At 41.8% G+C, this 21952-nt stretch overlaps 1 protein-coding gene across 1 annotated transcript in view; it reads right to left on the bottom strand.

Moving 5' to 3' along the window:
* Positions 1-21952, bottom strand: part of FSTL4 (follistatin like 4) — a 411536-nt gene that overhangs the window by 22614 nt on the left and 366970 nt on the right. Inside the window, exons 9-12 of the mRNA XM_059174572.1 lie at positions 5581-5742; positions 5059-5193; positions 4041-4067; positions 755-873 (exon numbers count right to left, since the gene is read on the bottom strand). Coding sequence (XP_059030555.1) covers positions 755-873; positions 4041-4067; positions 5059-5193; positions 5581-5742 — 443 coding nt within the window. The remainder of the gene's footprint in view (positions 1-754; positions 874-4040; positions 4068-5058; positions 5194-5580; positions 5743-21952) is intronic.

Raw genomic sequence — 21952 nt, forward strand, 5'->3', positions numbered from 1 at the left:
CCCAGATGACCCTTGTGGTGCCTGCTGATATAACACTAAATCTACTCGGTTATTCCCATTGCCACTGCCCCTGACTTGGCTAGGTCACTACCCTCTCTCACCCAGATGTTCACAACAGCCTGTACACCTGCTTCTGGGCTTCCAATCCTGTCCCACTCGTCTCTACCCTCACTGGGGCCCCACACTTGTTCTAAAGCAGCCCCACCAGGGCCGTGATTCATTTGAGGTCCTCCAGGCATCCCCAGAACTTTCAAGATCTGCCACTAAAACCTCAGCTTTAACCCTGGCCTCGGTCATTTTAATCTCAGACCAAGTATTTGCAATTACCCAGATGTGACATGTCACTTTATGCCACCAAGTGCCATGTTTATAACATTCCCTTTAGAAACGCATCCCCAGTTCCTACTTGTTCTTCACAACTGGGCCCAGGGGCGCCCTGCTGGAGAGCCTTCTCTGACTTGGTCCTCCCTGGGTCTAGAGAGGCCTCATCCCCTCAGTGTCCCAGTGCACTTTGCAGCTCCTTCAAGCAGCACCTGCTGTGGCCATCCTCTCTCTGTGAACTAGTGGAGAAGAGAAACCCATCTGTAAGCCTTGGGCCTCACCCTGGGCTCTGTGCATGAAAGGCCTAAGGAATGAGACCTTCAACTCTTAACCTCCCATGGATGTTCTGGAGCCTTGGAATGCACGTGGAACCACACCACATATAGCAAACGGAACCTGGGTGGAAGACCGGCTCTCAGGCACAGACACTTACATAGCTCATGAAGATCTTCTCGGTGGGTCGGAGGTGCCTCTGGATCTCACAGTCCACGGGGTGCAGGATGATGATGCCATCGTCAGAGAAGACATAGAACATGTTCCCCACGCTGAGGCCTGGGAGGAGCAAAGACAGCCGTGGTTATGCACCCTCATCCCCAGCAGCCAGCTCCTAAGTAGAGTCACGTGCCACGCTGAGCAGACCCACCCCTGAGGTTTGGCTGCGTGTGGTACAGGCACAAAGTGTGGGGGCCTGGTCAAGGTGACATGAGCTAAGCAGGAGGTATGTGGGCAGCCCAGGGAGAAAGTGTCAGAGGCCTGTGAATCACTCCACAGATGAGGGCTCTGTGAACCCCAGGCTATCCTTCCTCCCCTAGGGCACCACGGGCTAGCCACCGACACAAGTCGGCAAATACATGACAGCCTTGGCTCTAGCATACATTTGGTCTTTCGTCTCTTGTCAACTAGTCAAATCAGATGGGTCAGATCATGACAGAAAAGCAAAGCCTCTTATTTTTTTTTTTTTTTTCCAGCACATTTATGTGCTACACCACTCCTAGGAACCTAAGAATGTTGTGGCTGGTACTCCTTTGTGCCAGTTTCACCCTGGCCTGTTGGTGCCGGCAAATCCCTCCTTCAAGATAGGCTGCTCCCACCTCTGCCTCACCATTTTCTCTGTGGCAGCCCCAGGTCAGGCGATGGAGCCCCAGCCTGGTCAGGCCCGCTTGTCAGCTCCCACCACCGCCCTGGTGTGGCCATGTGGGGAGAAACCTCAGAGTAGCAGAGAAGGGGACCTGGGAGGGTCTAGTTTGGCCTCCTTATTACAAAGACAAAAAACTGAGGTCCAGGGAAGGGAAGGGGCTTGGTGGAGGCTACTTGGATTTACACCAGAGCCGGGGCTGGACCCCAAACCCCTACTCCAGGCTCTCACCGTGCCTCAACATAAAACAAAGATGGCACAAAATTGGTAAGTTTAAGTTCTCCTTTCCTTTCTCCCTCATTTTATTTCTTGTGAAGGTGGAATATTCAACAGATTTCCATAAATGCTAAGAAAATTAAATCTATGAAAAACATGCTCTTTCCTAGCATGCTGAGAGACCCAGCATACTGACTTCATTGACTATCTGGGTAGGTTTTCAGTGTTAGAAAACCATACAACACGAAATAGGAGCCAACATTCCACCTGCTTCTAGTGACTCTGCAGGCAGTTTTCTGGGCCTCAGGCCCTTCCTGCCTGGGAAGCCCCAGTGCCTGGGGTTCCCAGTGTGGACCAAGGTCACTGACTCCAGGACACAGTCTTAGCTGCTGCTGTTCTGTCCTGAGGGAGGGGCTGGAAAGGAGGCCTCTGCCGCTGGGCACAACTTGACCCCATGCTCTCAGAAGCTAGCAGTGTCTGGGAGCACCCTGCACAGGTCTCTCTGGGGAATCCTGCGGGTGCTGGGCAGCCTGTCCCAAGAGCTACAGGAAGGGGCCTGGTCTCAGCTCCCAGGACATCCCAGCTTCTGGTCCATATGTGCTCTGTCCCCAGGGGCCTTCACTCTGTCTACTCTCACCTGGCAAACTTCTTTTGCTCTGTGAAAGAAGCAAAAGAGTCAAAGCCCCTGTCCCTGGGGTCTCTTGGCCTCCCAGGGTCTCTCAGGAAGTGGACAGCTGCAAGGACCAAGGTAAGCCTGAAAGCTTGGGGACCCCATGTGGGGTTGCAGCTGTGGCCACGTGGCAGGTGAAGCACAGCCTCACTCACGGTCAGCAGTGGAACGCAGGCCTCGCCAAACAACTGACTTCACAGGAGACAGAGCCAGCCTCCTGATCCAGTCCCCTGGAGGGTTCTGTCTGAGTGGAATTTCTCCTAACAGGGCACAAAGGGGCTTTCTTTGCTGTGGCATGCCCCAATCATCTCATTTCTCTTGTTGAGATGGGACAGATCCCTGCGGCCTGCTGGCCTGTGGGTTATGCTCCTGTATTTCCTAGTTCCAGCTGTGAAGGGTACAAGCAGCTGGCTGTCCAGGCAGGATGGCACTTGTTGCACCAGTCACCCCGCAGCCAAAAAGCAGCTGGGGGTCTTAAGTTGTCCTCAATGTGAGGCCGCTAGTGCTCTGTTTCATACATCCCAGGGTCTCCTGCATTCTTTGCTGGTCTCTGCTTTTGAAACTTGTCTTTTTGTAGTGAATGCAATTTTAGAAAATTACCACCTCTTAAAGACCCAGAGGGAAAGCTCTCTACATGCATTGTGACTTAGCGTTAGGTTGGGCAGCATTGGGGGACGGCTGTCCACGGTGAGTGGCAGTTGCTACAACCTGTCTTCCCAAGGAATCCGAACGCCTACTGGCATCAATTCCTCATTTTTCAGGTTCTGCTTTTGTTTTGCTCTGTGGCTTACTGTGAGCAGCAGTGCCTGACATTCAGGAAATTGTTCTGAGTATGTGCACGCATGCATATGCCAGACTCTAGGAAATGCCACGAGGAAATGTTTACCAGGAAAAAAATGAGACAGGAAATAGGCCAGCTTTTAAAGAGGAGATTTTGTTGCGTAACCCTGAAATCATGGGATGCATTCTGCTTCTCATCTCCTCCCTGAAACCCCCATCCACTAATCAAGCCCCATCCTGGAGAGTAAGTTACCTCCAGGTGATGTGAACTCTGCTCTGATGGAGGGGCTGCACTTGGCTGGGGTCCACAAAGGGTGACTCAGGCCCTATAACCCAGTTCCCACATGGGCCTGCTGTTTTTTGAACCACATGAAATTGTTAGTATTAGACCATTTTTGACATACATGAATGGCCATTTTTTTAAGGGTCCAACCTAGTATCTAAAGATGGTTTGATAAATAAAATTTAAAAAAATCTATTCATTTAAAAATATACATTTATAGAAATCATGGTGGCTTTTTTCTTCGGCATTTCCTCAAAGTGTATGCCTAAACTTTGAAAACTCCAGAACCAATATCACCTTCTGGAAAAAAGTTGAAGGCCTCATCCAACCAGGGACTCCTGCCAAGTAATCTGCTTCAGTGACGGTTTCAAACAGCTTTAGATAGCAACTTCTCACTTTTAAGTTCTAATGGACCGGTGTCCATTAAAGACACAAGTACATTTTAAAATCTGCTTCTCAGCATGTGACCCTTGTCATTGACCTCCGCCCTCCCATCCAATCTGGCAGGTGGACCACACTGATGGGGACTGCATGGTATCTGGGAAAGCTGATGGTGGCCCATGGAAATATGGCCCATGATGGAAATATAAACACAGGTGATCACAAGCACAACATAGAAGTATAAAACTTAGTACCTTCCTCTCGCCACAGAATGTTTGCAACTACAGCGTCAGAGAATCAGGAGACCGGAAACATGATTGAGGGAAGGAAAAAAGAACAAAGCAATGTCAGCAGTTTACGGTAGGGATTCCTTTCAGGGATGGATGGCTACCTAATCCCTCGTGTATGGAGTCTGCCCCACTCACTGCCAAGCAACAGCCCTCTGATGGGACTCTGGATGTGGACAAATGTTTCTAGGTCTCAGGACACTTTCAATTTCTAATTAGTCTCTGAAATTGGGCCTACTTATGGGATCTCTTCTGTGGTTGACAAGGAGAAAGGAACATTCTCCCAGAGTTCTTGATTACTTCCAAAAGCCAGGCTGATTTCCAGCTAGGATTCTCCAAGGAAGACCATCTGAGACACTATTCTGATGATCTCCTTTGATGATGAAGACTCAGCTTGGAGTCTTTAAACAAGGGCAAGAGATCCTAGCTACCACTCGTGTCCATGGAATCACACCTGCAGAGCCACTCGGGGGAATGGTGGCTATGTGGGAGGGAATACAGGTGGGAGATAATCCCTGGAGTCAAGTTTATGTGTGCATGTGTGGCTGGGCCACTTCCTGGGCCATGGTGGAACATCAGTATGTGATAAAAATCATGAACGGATATCTAGTCTATCACAAATGGAATCTGTGTCACTGACTGGTGGGTGGAGAGGAGGAGAACTTTTATGGGTAAGGGGCAGAGGTTCTAGTCTATACAGCAAGTAGGAGGCAGAAGTGGGGCTAGGATATGTAAGCTTCCTTGTGGTCTTGGACACTCTCTGCTTCCAGGGAACTTCCCTGTCTGTGTGCTGTTGAGGTTGCCAGGGAAGGTCTGCTTACCTCTGGGCACCCCTGCCCCAGCTGTGAGCACAAGAGAATATGGGAGTTTACCCCCGTCTTCAGGGGCTCATGGATGGTGGGTGTGGCCTTGGTCAGTTGGTCCCCTTGCACCCAACACCCACCAACCAGCACAATGAGGAGCTCCGAGGCAAGAGTGGACTCACGGGTCTTTCTAGCTGAGTCTTCAATGAAAAGTGAGGAGATATCCTCGTCCACGCCCACTTCATTTCTGGCGATGCAGGTATACGCCCCTGTGTCTTCATACCGAACACTGCCGATGTGCAGTTCACTCCCATTGGCTGGAGGGAGGACAGTGCTCAAGATGGTCTGCTTAGCTGGGACCACCCCCACCCCCACCCCGCAATCTTTATCCAGAGTAGTGATGTTAAAAACATAGGCCCTCAGCAGGGATGAGGGCAACCAACATCCGTGATACACGCCCAGAAAGGGCTCGATCAGCTGAACTAAACTGAAGCTGACTTGGGACAGGATTGACAGCTTATCATCTGTGCGCTCAAAAAGCCCACAAGATCTGTGTGAGTGCAGGTAGCAGGAGAATTTGGGGAGACATTTGTTCACTCCTAACACATCTGACTTAGAAACAAATCATCTCTCTCATTTCACTGTGGAAAGTGTCAGCTTGAACTTGACGGGAAGAGCAGAGAGGCACCGAGGGCAGTTCTTACCTAATAGGGAAAGCTGTTTCGACATCTGGGTTGAGACATCCATGCCATTTTTCAGCCAAGTGATTCTAGGCATAGGAATGCCCTCTGCGTGACATTTCAGACTGGCTGCCACCCCGGGCTCCTGTGCCTGCGTCTCTGGATACACGCGGATGACTGGTGGCACTGTGGATGAAGTTGGTGCTGGTCAGACAGGGCCCTAACCTGGCCTTGGGCCCGTGCTCTGGCCCCACACCTGCTCCCGAGGGTGAACTGAGATGCAGCTCTGGAGTTCTTTTTGTAACTAGCTCATAGTCATCCTGTTCAGCAGCTCAAGCCCTCAAAGAAAGGACTATAAAAAATTGTAAGCAATAAACATGTCAGGCTTTGTGCCTTGTAATTCATGGCTTTCACCATTATTCTAAATATGATCAGAAAGACATCCAGATATTGAATGCTGTTCAGCTGCCACATGTGAAGAGCAACAGCCACTGCACATTTATTTTTGAATGAATAAAATTCAGATATATTATTTCTGTTATTGGAAAGACATTGGACAGGGGCTTAATTATTTGCAGGAAGTGCTTCACAAAGCATTTATGGTCAATGACTGGCAAGGCTACTAATTACATCACTACTCTGGGGAAATCCTTTGATTTTCCTATGAATTACTGTTATTTCTCCACTTCTCACCCCCCACAACATGGGTGAAAGGAAAGTGTGCCCTCCTTGGCTCAGCCATGAGCCCTGGCAGCCAAGTTCAGGGCTGAGGATGTGACCTGGCCCACTCATCAGAAGAACATGGGTGAGGGGGAAGGAGCAAGATGGCTGAGGAGTAGGAGACCAAGATTATCATCAGGTACTAGGAGTTCAGCTAGATAGTTATCAAACCATCCTGAACACCTACAAACTCAACAGGAGAGAGAAGAGAAGAGCAGCAATTCCAGGAACAGAAAACTGACCACTTTCCAGAAGGTAGGACGTGTGGAAAAGTGAATCCAAAGAGACAGGAGGATAGACTGTGGGGAAGGGGCCAGTTTATGGCAAGTGGTAGAGCAGCGGAGCACAAAATCAGAACCTTTAGAAGTCTGCTCTGCTGAGGGATGTTGCTCCAGAGGCTAAGCAGGCGGTGGAGCCCGTGCAAGGAACAAAACAATATTTGAATAATTGAGTTCCCAGAAGAAGAAGAAAGAGAGAGAGGGGAAGAAGGCATAATGGAACAAATTATAGCAGAGAATTTCCCTAATTTGGCAAAGGGAACAAGCATCAAAATCCAGGAGGTTCAGAGAACCCCCACTTAAAATAAATAAAAATAGGTCCACACCCCATCATCTAATAGTAAAATTTACAAGTCTCAGTGACAAAGAGAAAATCCTGAAAGCAGCTCAGGACAAGAGGTCTGTAACATACATGGTGGAAATATTAGATTGGTAACTAATCCACAGAGACCTGGCAGGCCAGAAAGGACTGGCATGATATATTGAAAGCACTAAATGAGCAAACGATGCAGCCAATAATACTATATCCAGCTAAGCTGTCATTGAAAATAGAAGGAGAGAGAAAAAGCTTCCAGGATAAACAAAAATTAAAAGAATTTGAAAACACTAAACCAGCCCTACAGGAAATGTTGAAAGAGGTCCTCTAAGCAAAGAGAGCCCAAAGTAACAGACCAGAAAGGAACAGAGATGATATACAGTAATAGTCACCTTATAGGCAATACAATGGCACTGAATTCATATCTTTCAAGAGTTACCCTGAATGTAAGTGGGTGAAATGCCCTAATCAAAAGACACAGAGTAACAGAATGGATAAAAAAAAAAAAAACAAAAACAAAAAAGAGGGGTGCCTGGGTGGCTCAGTGGGTTAAAGTCTCTGCCTTTGGCTTGGGTTATGATCTCAAGGTCCTGGGATTGAGCCTCACGATGGGCTCTCTGCTCAGCAGGGAGCCTGATTCCCTTCCTCTCTCTGCCTGCCTCTTTGCCTACTTGTGATTTCTGTCTGTCAAATAAATAAATAAAAATCTTAAAGAAAGAGAGAGATCCATCAATATGCTGTCTACAAGAAACTCATTTTAGACCCAAAGACCTCTCCAGATATAAAGTGAGGGGGTGGAAAACCATTTACCATGCTAATGGACATCAAACAAAAGCTAGGGTGGCAATCCTTATATCAGGCAAATTAGATTTTCAACCAAAGACTGTAATAAGAGATGAGGAAGGACACTTTTTCATACTTAAAGGGTCTGTCCAACAAGAAGATCGAACAATTTTAAATATCTATGCCCCTAATATGGGAGCAGCCAATTATATAAACCAATTAATAACAAAATTCAAAAAACACATCAACAATAATACAATAATAGTATGGGACTTTAACACCCCCTTACTGAAATGGACAGATCATTGAAGTAAAAGATCAACAAGGCAATAAAGGCTTTAAATGACACACGTGACCAGAAGGATATCACAGATATATTTAGAACATTCCATCCTAAAGTAACAGAATACACATTCTTCTCTAGTGCACATGGAACATTCTCCAGAATAGATCATATCCTGAGTCACAAATCGGGTCTCAACTGGTACCAAAAGATTGGGATCATTCCCTACATATTTTCAGACTACAATGCTTTGAAACTAGAACTCAATCACAAGAGGAAAGTTGGAAAGAACTCAAATACATGGAGACTAAAGAGCATCCTACTAAAGAATGAACGGGTCAACCAGGAAATTAAAGAATTGAAAAAATTCATGGAAACAAATTAAAATAAAACACAACTGTTCAAAATCTTTGGGACAAAGCAAAGGCAGTCCTGAGAGGAAAGAATACAGCAATATAAGCCTTTCTCAAGAAACAATAAAGGTCTCAAGTACACAACCTAATCCTACACCTAACAGAGCTGGAAAAAGAACAGCAAAGAATGCCTAAACCCAGCAGGAGAGCAATAATAAAGATCAGAGCAGAAATCAATGAAATAGAAACCAAAAGAACCATAGAATAAATAAACAAAAGTAGGAGCTGGTTCTTTGAAATAATTAATAAGATTGATAAACCCTTGACCAGACTTATCAAAAAGAAAAGAGAAAAGACCCAAATAAATAAAATCATGATGAAAGAGGAGCGATCACAACCAACACCAAAGAAATACAAACAATTACAAGAACATATTATGAGCAACAATACACCAGCAAATTTGACAATCTGGAAGAAATGGATGCATTCCTAGAGATGTAAAAACAACCAAAACTGAACCAGGAAGAAATTGAAAACCTGGACAAAACCATAACCAGTACGGAGATTGAAGCATTCATCCCAAATCTCCCAACAAACAAGAGCCCAGGGCCAGACAGCTTCCCAGGGGGAATTCTACAAAACACTTAGAGAAGAATTAATATCTATTCTCCTGAAACTGTTCCAAAAAATAGAAATGGAAGGAAAACTCCCAAACTCATTTTAGGAGGCCAGTATTCCCTTGATCCCCAAACCAGACAAAGACCCCACAAAAAAGACAATTACAGACCAATATTCCTGAAGAGACACAAGCAAAAATTCTCTCCAAAATACTAGCCAATAGGATCCAACAGTACATTAACAGTACATTATTCACCACAACCAAGTGGGATTTATTCCTGGGCTACAAAGTTGGTTCAACATCCACAAATCAATCAATGTGATACAATACATTAATAAAAGAAAGCACAGGAACCATATGATACTCTTAATAGATGCAGAAAAAGCATCTGACAAAGTACAGCTTTTTTTTTTGATCAAAACTCTTCAGTGTAGGCATAGAGGATACACATATCACTCAATATCATCAAAGCCATCTATGAAAAACCCACAGCAAATATCATTCTCAATGGGGAAAAATGGAGAGCTTTCCCCCTAAGGTCAAGAACACAGCAGGGATGTCCACAATCATCATGGGTGTTCAACATAATGCTAGAAGTTGTAGCCTCAGCAATCAGACAACAAAGAAATAAAAGGCATCTGAATCAGCAAGGAAGAAGTCAAACTCTCACTCTCTGCAGATGATATACTTTACGTGGAAACCCAAAAGACTTCACCCCAATACTGCTAGAACTCATACAGGGATTCAGTAAAATGTCAGGATATAAAATCAATGCTCAGAAAGCAGTTGAATTTCTAGACACCAACAAGACAGAAGGAAGAGAAATTAAGGAGTTGATACCATTTACAACTGTACCCAACACTATAAAATGTACCCAACACTATAAGATACATAGGAATAAATATAACCAAGGAGGCAAAGAATCTGTACTCAGAAAACTATAAAGTACTCATGAAAGAAACTGAGGAAGACACAAAGAAATGGAAAAACATTCCATGCTCATGGACTAGAAGAACAAATATTGTGAAAATGTCTATGCTACTTAGAGCAATCTATACATTCAGTGCAATCCCTGTCAAAATACCATCAACTTCTTTCACAGAGCTGGAACAAATAATCCTAAAATTTGTATGGAACCAAAAAAGACCCTAGGAGGAATATTGAAAAAGAAAACCAAAGTTGGTGGCATCCCAATTCCAGACTTCAAACTCTGTTACAAAGCTGTCATCATCAAGACTGTATGGTACTGGCACAAAAACAGACATGTAGATCAACAGAACACAACAGAGAGCCCTATCTCCGTCAACTATCTGGTCAACTATCTTTTGTCAAAGCGGGAAAGAATGTCCAATGGAAAAAAGAAAAAAGACAGTCTCTTCAACAAATGGTGTTGGAAAAATTGGACAGCCACATGATGAAGAATGAAACGGACTTTTTCCTTATACCACACCCAAGAATAGACTCAGAATGGATTAAAGACCTCAGTGTGAGACAGGAACCCATCAAAATCCTTGAGGAGAACACAGGCAGCAACCTCTTCAATGTCAACCACAGCAACTTCTTTCTAGAAACATCACCAAAGGCAGGGGAAGCAAGGGCAAAAAGGAACTGTTGGGACCTCATCAAGATCATAAGCTTTTGCACAGCCAAGGAAATAGTCAACAAAACCAAAAGACAACTGACAGAATGGGAGAAGGCATCTTAATAAAAAAAAAAGAAGAAGAACATGGGTGAGCAAGGTGTCTCCACTCACCACAGATCTCTGACCTTTCTTATTTGGGCCATCTGTGGGGGGAGGTCCCTGAAGGAAGTAAAGATTGTTGGGAGAATCTTTCCTTTTACTCCTAGCTCTGGGCCTAGAAAATAATTATCATTTTCAGTGGAAATGAGGGTTCTTACCTATCCATATATTTTACTCTACATATGTCCAAAATGGCTTCCAATTATCTTATGTAATGACACCTGGATATTCCACTCAACACACACCTTTTGGGAAGGTGGAAGATGGATTCCTCATGAAGCAGGCCACTACATTTCTCCAAAGGTATCTGGACACTCCTATTACCTGATAAGGCAAAGTGTCCCCATACTTTAGGAGAGAGATTTTCCTTGGGAGCAGAGTAGAACACATTGATGCTTAGGTAGAAGGAGATACAATTGTTAATCTCAGAAAATGAGCAAGATTTCTAGTGATCTGTGCTTGGGAAGCCTGAGGACTAAGGAAAAACTCCATTGACTCGTTGTGAGAAGTAGACTGTGCAACTCCTGTCAGAACTCCTTAGGAGGCTACTAGTTGTCTGATTAGCTCAGTCTGAGTTTCTAATCTTTCCTCTGGTTCATCTATAGGGCAAAGCTAGGGGGCTGAAGAGAAAGTGGAAAAATCAGCAAAGGGCATGAACCCACCTTGAAAATATCCCAGAGTTGTTTCTCTAAGAAAAACTCAGAGGCAACCTGTGACAAAGTGCACAGAGAATCAACAAGAACACAATGTGAGTAATTTACCAGTTTCTCTATTGGTGTTTCTGGGGAAGAGTTCCAGGGTGTGGCAGAAGAGTCTAGTTGCAGCTCAGGCCACTGGGATGGAGGATGTAAATAGGGCTCTAGCTAAGGCATATCTAGAAGGCTTCTTAGAACAGGGACGTTGATATCCCTTCTCTGATTATATTGTTCAAAGTGGAAAGGAATAATAATTTATCTAGGCAAATTCCCTACACCATCAATTTGGAAGAGACAAGAATGGGGTTCAAGTAGAATAGGTAGTAGTGTTTTGGTCAGGAGGGTGTTATTCAAGGGCACAGAGCTAGAACTGGGGGGTTGAGGAGCACTGGACTGGTGGGGAGTTGGAGAAGGTGGTAGAGCATTCTGAGTTCTACAGTGTGGGTGGCCATGACCTGGAAGTTAATCAACTTGGGCTCTTGCTAGATCACCATTTTTTTTTATACAAGACTGCCTAACACACATAAAGTAGATTTAAAGAAGGTGAGGGAAGAATCAATAGAGAAGCAGAAGGGAATGAATCAGTCAAAAAAGAATGGAACTGACAGATAAATTGAAGGCTGGCTGTATGTATATATGTGTGTGTGTATCTATCTATCTATCTATCTATATATCAATAAGAGACTAATCTCTGGAAAGATTGATCAATTAAAAAAACAGAACACGGGGCGCCTGGGTGGCTCAGTGGGTTAAGCCGCTGCCTTCGGCTCAGGTCATGATCTCAGGGTCCTGGGATCAAGTCCCACATCGGGCTCTCTGCTCAGCAGGGAGCCTGCTTCCCTCTCTCTCTCTGCCTGCCTCTCCATCTACTTGTGATTTCTCTCTGTCAAATAAATACATAAAATCTTAAAAAAAAAAAGAACACAGGGAATTTAAAAATATGAAAATACTATATTCAATTATAGGTAATAAATATGAAAATCCTAATGAAATGGATCACTTAAAAGGAAATCGTAATGATAAAAACTCTCAACAAAGTGGGTCTAGGAGGAACATACCACAACATAATAAAGGCCATATATGACAAACCCATAGCAAACATCACACTCAATGGTGAAAAGTTGCGAGCTTTTCCTTTAAGGTCAGTAACAAGACAAGAACGCCCACTCTTGCCACTTTTATGCAACACAGTACTGGAAGTTCTAGCCACAGCAATTAGGCAAGAAAAAGAAATACAATGCAGCCAAATTGGAAAGAAAAAAGTAAAACTGTCTCTATTTGCAAATGACATGATACTATATATGGAAAACTCTAGACTGCACCAAAAACCCACTAGAACTGATAAATGTTTGCAGTAAACTCAAAGCATACAAAATCAACAAACAAATTGGCTCAATTTCCATATACTATAAGCTATTAGAAAGAGAAATTAAGAAAATAATCCCACTTATGATTCCATCAAAAAAGAATAAAATGGGGGCGCATGGGTGGCTCAGTGGGTTACGCCTCTGCCTTCGGCTCAGGTCATGATCTCAGGGTGCTGGGATCAAGCCACGCATCAGGCTCCCTGCTCAGCGGGGAGCCTGCTTCCCTTCCTCTCTCTCTCTGCCTGCCTCTCTGCCTACTTGTGATCTCTGTCTGTCCAATAAATAAGTAAAATCTTAAAAAAAGGAATAAAATACCTAGGAATAAACTTAACCAAGGAGGTGAAAGATTTGTACTCTGAAAACTCTAAGCATCTCATGAAAGAAACTGAAGGAGACACAAATAAATGGAAAGATTCTGTGCTCATGGACTGGGAGAATTAATATTGTTAAAATACCCATACTACTGTAAGAAATCTACAGATTCACTGCAATCCCCAACAAAATGCCAAAGGCATTTTTTTTTTTTGCATAATTAGAACAAAGAATCCTAAAATCTGTATGGACCACAAAAGACATAGACAAAGCAATCTTGGGAAAGAAGAAGAAAACTGAAGGTTTCACACTCCCTGATTTCAAACTATGCTATAAAACTATATTAACCAAAATAGTGTGGTACTGGCACAAGAAAGAACACACAAATCAATGGGATAAAACAGAAAGCCCAGGAAAAAACTCACATATATAATGGTCAATATATCTATGATAAAGAAAGCAAGAGTATACAGTGGGGGAAAAGTGAATCTCCTCTATACTGTTGGGAAAACTGGACAGCTACATGCAAAAATTAAATTAAAATTGGCTTAAAGACTTGAGTATAATACCTAAGACCAAAAAATTTCTAGGAGAAAACATAGGTGGTAAGTTCTCTGACATCAGGCTTAGTGATCTGTTTTTGGACCTATCTCTTCAGACAACAGCAGCAAAAGCCAATATAAATGGGGCTACATCAAACTAGAAAGCTTTTGCACATCAAAGGAAATGATCAACAAATGAAAAGGCAACTTACTGAATGGGAGAATGGTTTTTCAAATCTTATGTCTGCTAAGGAGTTAGTATCCAAAGTAAGTTTAAAGCACCTACACAACTTAACACAAAAAATACACAAATAACCCAATGAAGAAATGGACAGAGGACTTGAATAGATGTTCTTACCAAGACAACATAGAGATCCAAAAGGGATATGAAAATGTTCTCTTCATCACTCATCATCAGGGAAAGGCAAAACAGAACCACAATGAGATTTCACTTCACACCTGTCCAGATTGGCTAATATCAAAAAGACAATAACAAGCATGGGTGAGGCTGTAGAAGAAAGAGAACCCTTGTAAACTGTTGGTATGAATATCCATTGATGCAGCCACTGTGAAGAAGAGTGTGGGGGTTCGTAAAAAAGTGGAAAGTTACTGTATGAGCCAGCAATTCACTTCTGGGCATTTATCTGAAGAAAACAAAAACCCCAATCTGAACACATGAATGCATACTGATGTTCACCACAGCATTAGTTACAAGAGCCAGCATATGAAGCAATATAAGTAGAATGGAATCATAGAGGAATGGATAAAGATGATAAACACACACACACACACACACACACACACACACACACAGAGTAAAATATTACTCAGCCATAAAAAAGAATGAAATATTACCGTTTGTGACATCATTGCAGAACCTAAAGGGTATTACACTAAATAAAGTAAGAGTGAAATCTGACAAAGACACATATTGTATGATTTCACTTATACATGGAATCTAAAAAAACAAAACAAATGAACAAACAAAGCAAAAACAGATTCATAGATACAGGAAAAATACTGCTCATTACCAGAGGGTGGAGGGGTTGTGGAGTGGGCAGAAGAGGGGATGGAGATGAAGAGGTAGAAACTTCCATTTATAAAACAAGTCAATGGGATGAAATTTATAGCATAGGGAATATAATCAATAATATTGTAACAACCGTGCCTAGTGACAGATGGTAATAATTTATCATTGGCATCATTTCATAATGTACAAAAATGCTGAATTATTATGATGCACACCTGAAACTAATAGGATACTGTATGTTGATAATACTTCAACAAGAAAAAAAAAAAGGAAACTTAAAGTATGGAGAAGAATTAATCAGGAAGAGAATACTTGAAAATTTTTCAAGTGCTACTTACAGTTATGCAAGATGAATGAGTCCTAGAGATCTTTTGCATATCATGAGTCCTATAGTCAAAAATACTGTACTATACATTAAAAAATCTATTAAGAGTGGGAGATCTCATGTGACATGTTTTTATCGCAAACAAAAACAAAACATAGGAACACAAGGAAACTTTTGGAGGTGATAGATATGTGTATTACCTGGATTGTGGCGATGTATCAGGGGTATGTCCCATGTATATGAGTCCCAGTATACAAACTGTATGCATTAAGTATTTTTTTTTTTTTTGTAAATCAATTACACCCCAATAAAGCTGTTAAAAATAGTGCTCCTAGGAGGGGCAGGAGCAAGACAGCAGAGGAATAGCAGACCCAAATTTCATCTGGTGCCAGGAATTCAGCTAGATAGTTTTCAAACCATTCTGAACACCTATGAACTCAATAGGAGATCGAACAAAATAGCATCGGCGATTCTATGAACAGAAAAGCGACCACTTTCTGGAAGTTAAGATGTGTGGAAAAGTGAATCTGAGTTGATATACAGGAAGATAGGCTGTGGGGGAAAGGTCTGGCTCCTGGCAAGTGATAGAGCCGAGAAGCACGGGTTCAGAACTATTAGAAGTTTGCTCCGCTGAGGGACATTGCTCCAGAGGCTAAGGGGGGTTGGCGCCCATGCAGGGACAGTGTGGTCTTAGGACCTGTTCGGTCACAGAAAGGCCAGGGGTGTCTGAGTGTGGCAGAGCCCCCAGGTATTGGAGTTGGGAAATGGAATGCAGAGACAGAGCTGAAGAGTGACCTCTCAGCTTGGCATTGCCATGAACAATGATCCACAGCATAGTTGGGCCCCTGCTTGAAGAACAGGGACCCAACAGGCAGATCTGGGGAGATTCGCCCCTTCCTCCTCCAGTAGGAGTGGTATGGGAGTGCTGCAGGAATCGGCTGGGTTTGGAGACTCCAAATGGGTCCATGCCCCAGATATAGAAATGCATGGTCACAGGCTGGGTGAGCTCAGAGTGTGGCCAGAGACCAGAGAGACAGGAGGGATTGACTGCTTTTCTCTGAAGGCACACTGAGGAGTAGGGCTCCAAGCTCTTGGCTCCTCTGGGTCAGAGATTGAGAGGCCACTGTCTTCATACCTGTCCTCTAAAGCTCTATGGAAAGCGCTCAGGGAACAAAAGCTCCCAAGACCAAAACTGCACAGGTTACTTAGCCCAGCCCCTGGCAAGGGTGGTGCAACTTTGCCTTGGGCAAAGATGTTTGAGAACCTGCAATAGGCTCCTCCCTGAGAGATCAGCAAGAACATCCAGCCAAGACCAAGTTCACTGATCCAAGAGAACTGTTAAACTCCAGAGCTATGGGAATACAGCACATAGAATTCATGGCTTTCTCCCATGATTCTTTAGTCTTTGAAAGTTAATTTTTAAAATTTTTACTTTTTTCTTTTTCTATTTTTAAATTGTTCTTCATTCCTATTTTAACCAACATCTTATGAATTCCTTTTTTAAAATCTTTTTTTAATTTTCATTTTTACATCATAGTCCATCCCTTTGTTGTATTTAACCTTATTTTATATATATATAAATTTTTCTTTCTTTGAAATTTTGGGATACAGTTTCTTCTAATAGACCAAAGTACATCCAAATTCTAGTATGTGGCTCTGTTCTATTCCCCATCCTGATCATATTCCTTTTTATTTCTTTTTTTTTCCTTTCTTTTCACCCTGGTTTCTGGTCTATTTTGATTTGTTTAGTATGTATTTTTCTGTGGTTGTTGTAAATTTTTTAGAATTTCCTTCTCTCATTCATCTATTCTTCTCTGGACAAAATGACAAAATGGAAAAACTCACCTCCAAAAAAAGAAAAAGAGGCAGTACCAATAGCCAGGGACCTAATCAATATGGACATTAGTAAGATGTTAGAACCAGAGTTCAGAATGATGATAAAGCTACTAGCTGGGCATGAAAAAAGCATAGAAGATAATAGAGAATCCCTTTCTGGAGAAATAAAAGAACTAAAGTCTAACCAAGTCAAAATAAAAAAGGCAATTAATGAGGTACAATAAAAATGAAGGCTCTTACTGTTAGGATAAATGAGACAGAAGAGAAAATTAATGATATAGAAGACCAAATGACAGAGAATAAAGAAGCTGAGGAAAAGAGAGATAAGCAACTACTGGACCACAAGGGGAGAATGTGAGAGATAAGTGATACCATGAGACAAAAGAATATTAGAATAATTGGGATTCCAGAAAAAGTAGAAAGAGAGAGAGGAAGAAGGTATATTGGAACAAATTATAGCAGAGAATTTCCCTAATTTGGGGAAGGAATCAGGCATTAACATCCAGGAGGCAAAGAGAATGCCCCTCAAAAATCTATAAAAATAGGTCATACCCTGTCATCAAATAGTAAAACTTACAAGTCTCAGAGACAAAGGGAAAATCCTGAAAGCAGATCGGGACAAGAAGTCTGTAATCTACAATGGTATGAATATTAGATTGGCAGAAGACCTATCAACAGAGATCTGGCAGGCCAGAAAAGACTGGTATAATATATTCAGAGCACTAAATGAGCAAACAATGCAGCCAAGAATATTATATCCAGCTAGACTGTAATTGAAAATAGAAGGAGAGAGAAAAAGCTTCCAGGACAAACAAAAACTAAAAGAACCTGCAAACACCAAATAAGCCCTACAGGAAATATTGAAAGGGGTCCTCTAAGCAAAGAGAGAGCCTACAAGTAACAGACTAGAAAGGAATAGAGACAATATACAGTAACAGTCACCTTACAGGCAATACAATGACACTAAATTCTTATCTTTTAAGAGTTACCCTGAATGTAAATGGGCTAAATGCCCCAATCAAAAGATCCATGATATCAGAATGGATAAAAAACCAAAACCCATCAATATTCTGTCTACAAGAAACTCATTTTAGACCCAAAGACACCTCCAGAACTAAAGTGAAGGGGTGGAAAACCATTTACCATGCTAATGGACATCAAAAGAAAGCTGGGGTGGCAATCCTTATTTCAGGAAAATTAGATTTTCAACCAAAGGCCATAATAAGAGATGGGGAAGGACACTATATCATACTCAAAGGGTCTGTCCAACAAGAAGATCTAACAATTTTAAATATCTATGCCCCTAACATGGGAGCAGCCAACTATATAAACCAATTAATAACAAAATCAAAGGAACACATAGACAATAATACAATAATAGTAGGGGACTTTAATACCCCTCTCAGTGAAATGGACAAGTCATCTAAGCAAAAGATCAACAAGACAATAAAGGCTTTAAATGACACACTGGACCAGATGGACATCACATATATATTCCGAACATTCAAATCAACAGAACACAGATTCTTCTCTAGTGCACCTGGACATTCTCTAGAATAGATCACATCCTGGTTCACAAATCAGGTCTCAACCGATACCAAAAGACTGGGATCATTCCCTGCATGTTTTCAGACCACAATGACCTGAAGGTAGAATTCAATCACAAGAGGAAAGTTGGAAACAACTCAAATACATGGAGGCTAATGAGCATCCTACTAAAGAATGAGTGGGTCAACCAGGAAATTAAAGGAGAATTTAAAAAATTCATGGAAACAAATGAAAATGAAAACACAACTGTTCAAAACCTTTGAGATGCAGCAAAGGTGGTTCTAGGAGGAAAGAATATAGCAATAAGTCTCAAGAAACAAGAAAGTTCTCAAGTATACCACCCAACCCTATACCTAAAGCAGCTGCAGAAAGAACATCAAAGAAACCCTAAACCCAGAAGGAGAATAGCAATAATAAAGATTAGAGCAGAAATCAATGAAATATAAACAAAAAATATATAAACAAACAAAAAAAAAATAGAACAAATCAATGAAACTAAAAAATGGTTGTTTGACAGAATTACTAAGATTGATAACCCCCTGGCCAGACTTATCAAAAAGAAAAGAGAAAGGACCCAAATATATAAAACCATGATGAAAGAGGAGAGATCACAACCAACACCAAAGAAATACAATTATAAGAACATATTATGAGAAAACAATACACCAGCAAATTAGAATATCTGGAAGAAATGGATACACTCCTAGAGACATAAAAACTACCAAAACTGAACCAGGAAGAAATAGAAAACCTGGACGGAACCATAACCAGTACGGAGATTGAAGCATTCATCCAAAATCTCCCAACAAACAAGAGCCCTGGGCCAGAGAGCTTCCCAGGGGAATTCTATAAAACACTTAGAGAAGAATTAATATCTATTCTCCTGAAACTGTTCCAAAAAATAGAAATGGAAGGAAAACTCCCAAACTCATTTTAGGAGGCCAGTATTCCCTTGATTCCCAAACCAGACAAAGACCCCACAAAAAGGAGAATTACAGACCAATATTCCTGAAGAGACACAAGCAAAAATTCTCCCCCAAATACTAGCCAATAGGATCCAACAGTATATTAAAGAGATTATTTACCACGACCAAGTAGGACTTATTCCTGGGCTATAAGGTTAGTTCGACATCCACAAATCAATCAATGTGATACAATACATTAATAAAAGAAAGCACAGGAACCAAATGACACTCTTAATAGATGCAGAAAAAGCATTTGACAATGTACAGCATCCTTTCTTGATCAAAACTCTTCATAGTGTAGGCATAGAGGATACACATATCACTCATTTTCATCAAAGCCATCTATGAAAAACCCACAGCGAATATCATTTTCAATGGAGGAAAAACAGAGCTTTTCCATTAAGATCAGGAAAAATGGAGAGCTTTTCCACTAAGGTCAGGAACACTAAGGATGTCCACTATCATCATGTATGTTCAACATAGTTCTAGATGTGCTAGCCTCAGCAATCAGACAACAAAAAGAAATTAAAGCAACTGAATCAGCAAAGAAGTCAAACTCTTACCCTTTCCAGATGATATGATACTTTGTGTGGAAAACCCAAAAGACTCCACCCCAACGCTGCTAGAAATCATACAGGAATTCTGTAAAGTGTCAGGATGTAAAATCAGTGTCCAGAAAGTAGTTGCATTTCTATACACCAACACTAAGATGGAAAAAAGAGTAATTAAAGACTCAGTCCCATTTACAACTGTACCCCAAACCATAAGACACCTAGGAATAAATCTAACCAAAGATGCAAAGAATCTGTACTCAGAAAACTATAGAATACTCATGAAAGAAATAAAGGAAGACACAAAGAAATGGAAAAATGTGCCATGCTCATGGATTGGAAGAACAAATACTATGAAAATATCTATGCTACCTAGAGCAGTCTACATGTTTAATGCAATCCCTATCAAAATACCATCAACTTCTTTCACAGAGCTGGAACAAATAATCCTAAAATCTGCATGGAATCAGAAAAGCCCCTGAATAGCTAGAGGAATATTGAAGAAGAAGGCAAAAGCTGGTGGCATTCCAATTCCAGACTTCAAGCTCTGTTACAAAGCTGTCATCATCAAGACAGTATGGTACTGGCACAAAAACAGACACAAAGATCAGTGGAACAGAATAGAGAGCCCAAAAATAGACCCTCAACTGTGTGGTCAACTAATCTTCAACAAATCAGGAAAGAATGTTTAATGGAAAAAAGACAGTCTCTTCAACAAATGGTGTTGGGAAAATTGGACAGCCACATGATGAAGAATGAAACTGGACCATTTCCTTATACCACACACAAAAATAGACTCAAATGGATGAAAGACCTCAATGTGAGAAAGGAACCCATCAAAATCCTAGAGGAGAACACAGGCAGCAACCTTTTCAATGTCAACCACAGCAACTTCTTCCTAGAAACATCGCCAAAGGCAGAGGAAGCAAGGGCAAAAATGAACTGTTGGAATTTCATCAAGATCAAAAGCTTGTTCGCAGCCAAGGAAACAGTCAACAAAACCAAAAGACAACTGACAGAATGGGAGAAGGCATTTGCAAATGACATTTCAGCTAAAGGGTTAATATCCAAAATCTATAAAGAACTTATCAAACTCAACCCTCAAAGAACAAATAATCCAATCAAGAAATGGGCAGAGGACAGAAGACATTTCTGCAAAGAAGACCTCCAGATGGCCAACAGACACATGAAAAAGTATTCTACATCCCTCGGCATCAGGGAAATACAAATCAAAACCACAATGAGATACCACTTCACACCAATCAGAATGGCTAAAATTAACATCTCAGGAAATGACAGGCATTGACAAGGATGCAGAGAAAGAGGAACCCTCCTACACTATTGGTGGGAGTGCAACCTGGTACAGCCACTCTGGAAAACAGTATGGAGGTTCCTCAAAAAGTTGAAAATAGAGTTACCCTATGACCCAGGAAATCACTACCAACTATTTACCTCAAAGCTACAAATGTAGTGATCTGAAGGGGCAGGTGCACCCGAATGTTTATAGCAGCAATGTCCACAATAGCCAAACTATGGAAAGAGCCCAGATGTCCATCAACAGATGAATGGATAAAGAGGTGGAATGTATATGCATGTATGTATGTACACACACACACACATATTATGCAGCCATAAATACCCCTGAAATCTTGCCATTTGCAAGGATGTGGATGGAACTAGAGGGTATTATGCTAAGCACAATAAGTCAATAGAGAAAGACAATTATTGTATGATCTCACTGATACAAGGAATAAGAGAAATAAGACAGAGGAGCATAGGGGAAGGAAGGGAAAAATGAAATAAGATGGAACCAGAGAGGGTGACAATCCATAAGAGACTCTTAATCTCAGGAAACAAACTGAGGGTTGCTGGAGTTGAGGGGGTGGGGAGGGATAGGGTGGCTGAATGATGGACATTGGGAGGGTATGTGCTATGGTAAGCACTGTGAATTGTGTAAGACTGATGATTCAGAGACCTGTACCCCTGGAACAAATAATTATATGTTAATAAAAAATTGCTACTAACCCATAGGCACCCTGAGTAGTTTCATAGGAGGGTATTTTGTATATTTAAGGAATCAATAATTCCTAGAGCATAAGACAGAGAAGATGTTGCAAATTTTATAAACTGGG

This window comes from Mustela lutreola, chromosome 5 (assembly GCF_030435805.1).
Source record: "Mustela lutreola isolate mMusLut2 chromosome 5, mMusLut2.pri, whole genome shotgun sequence".
NCBI classification, from domain to species: domain Eukaryota; kingdom Metazoa; phylum Chordata; class Mammalia; order Carnivora; family Mustelidae; genus Mustela; species Mustela lutreola.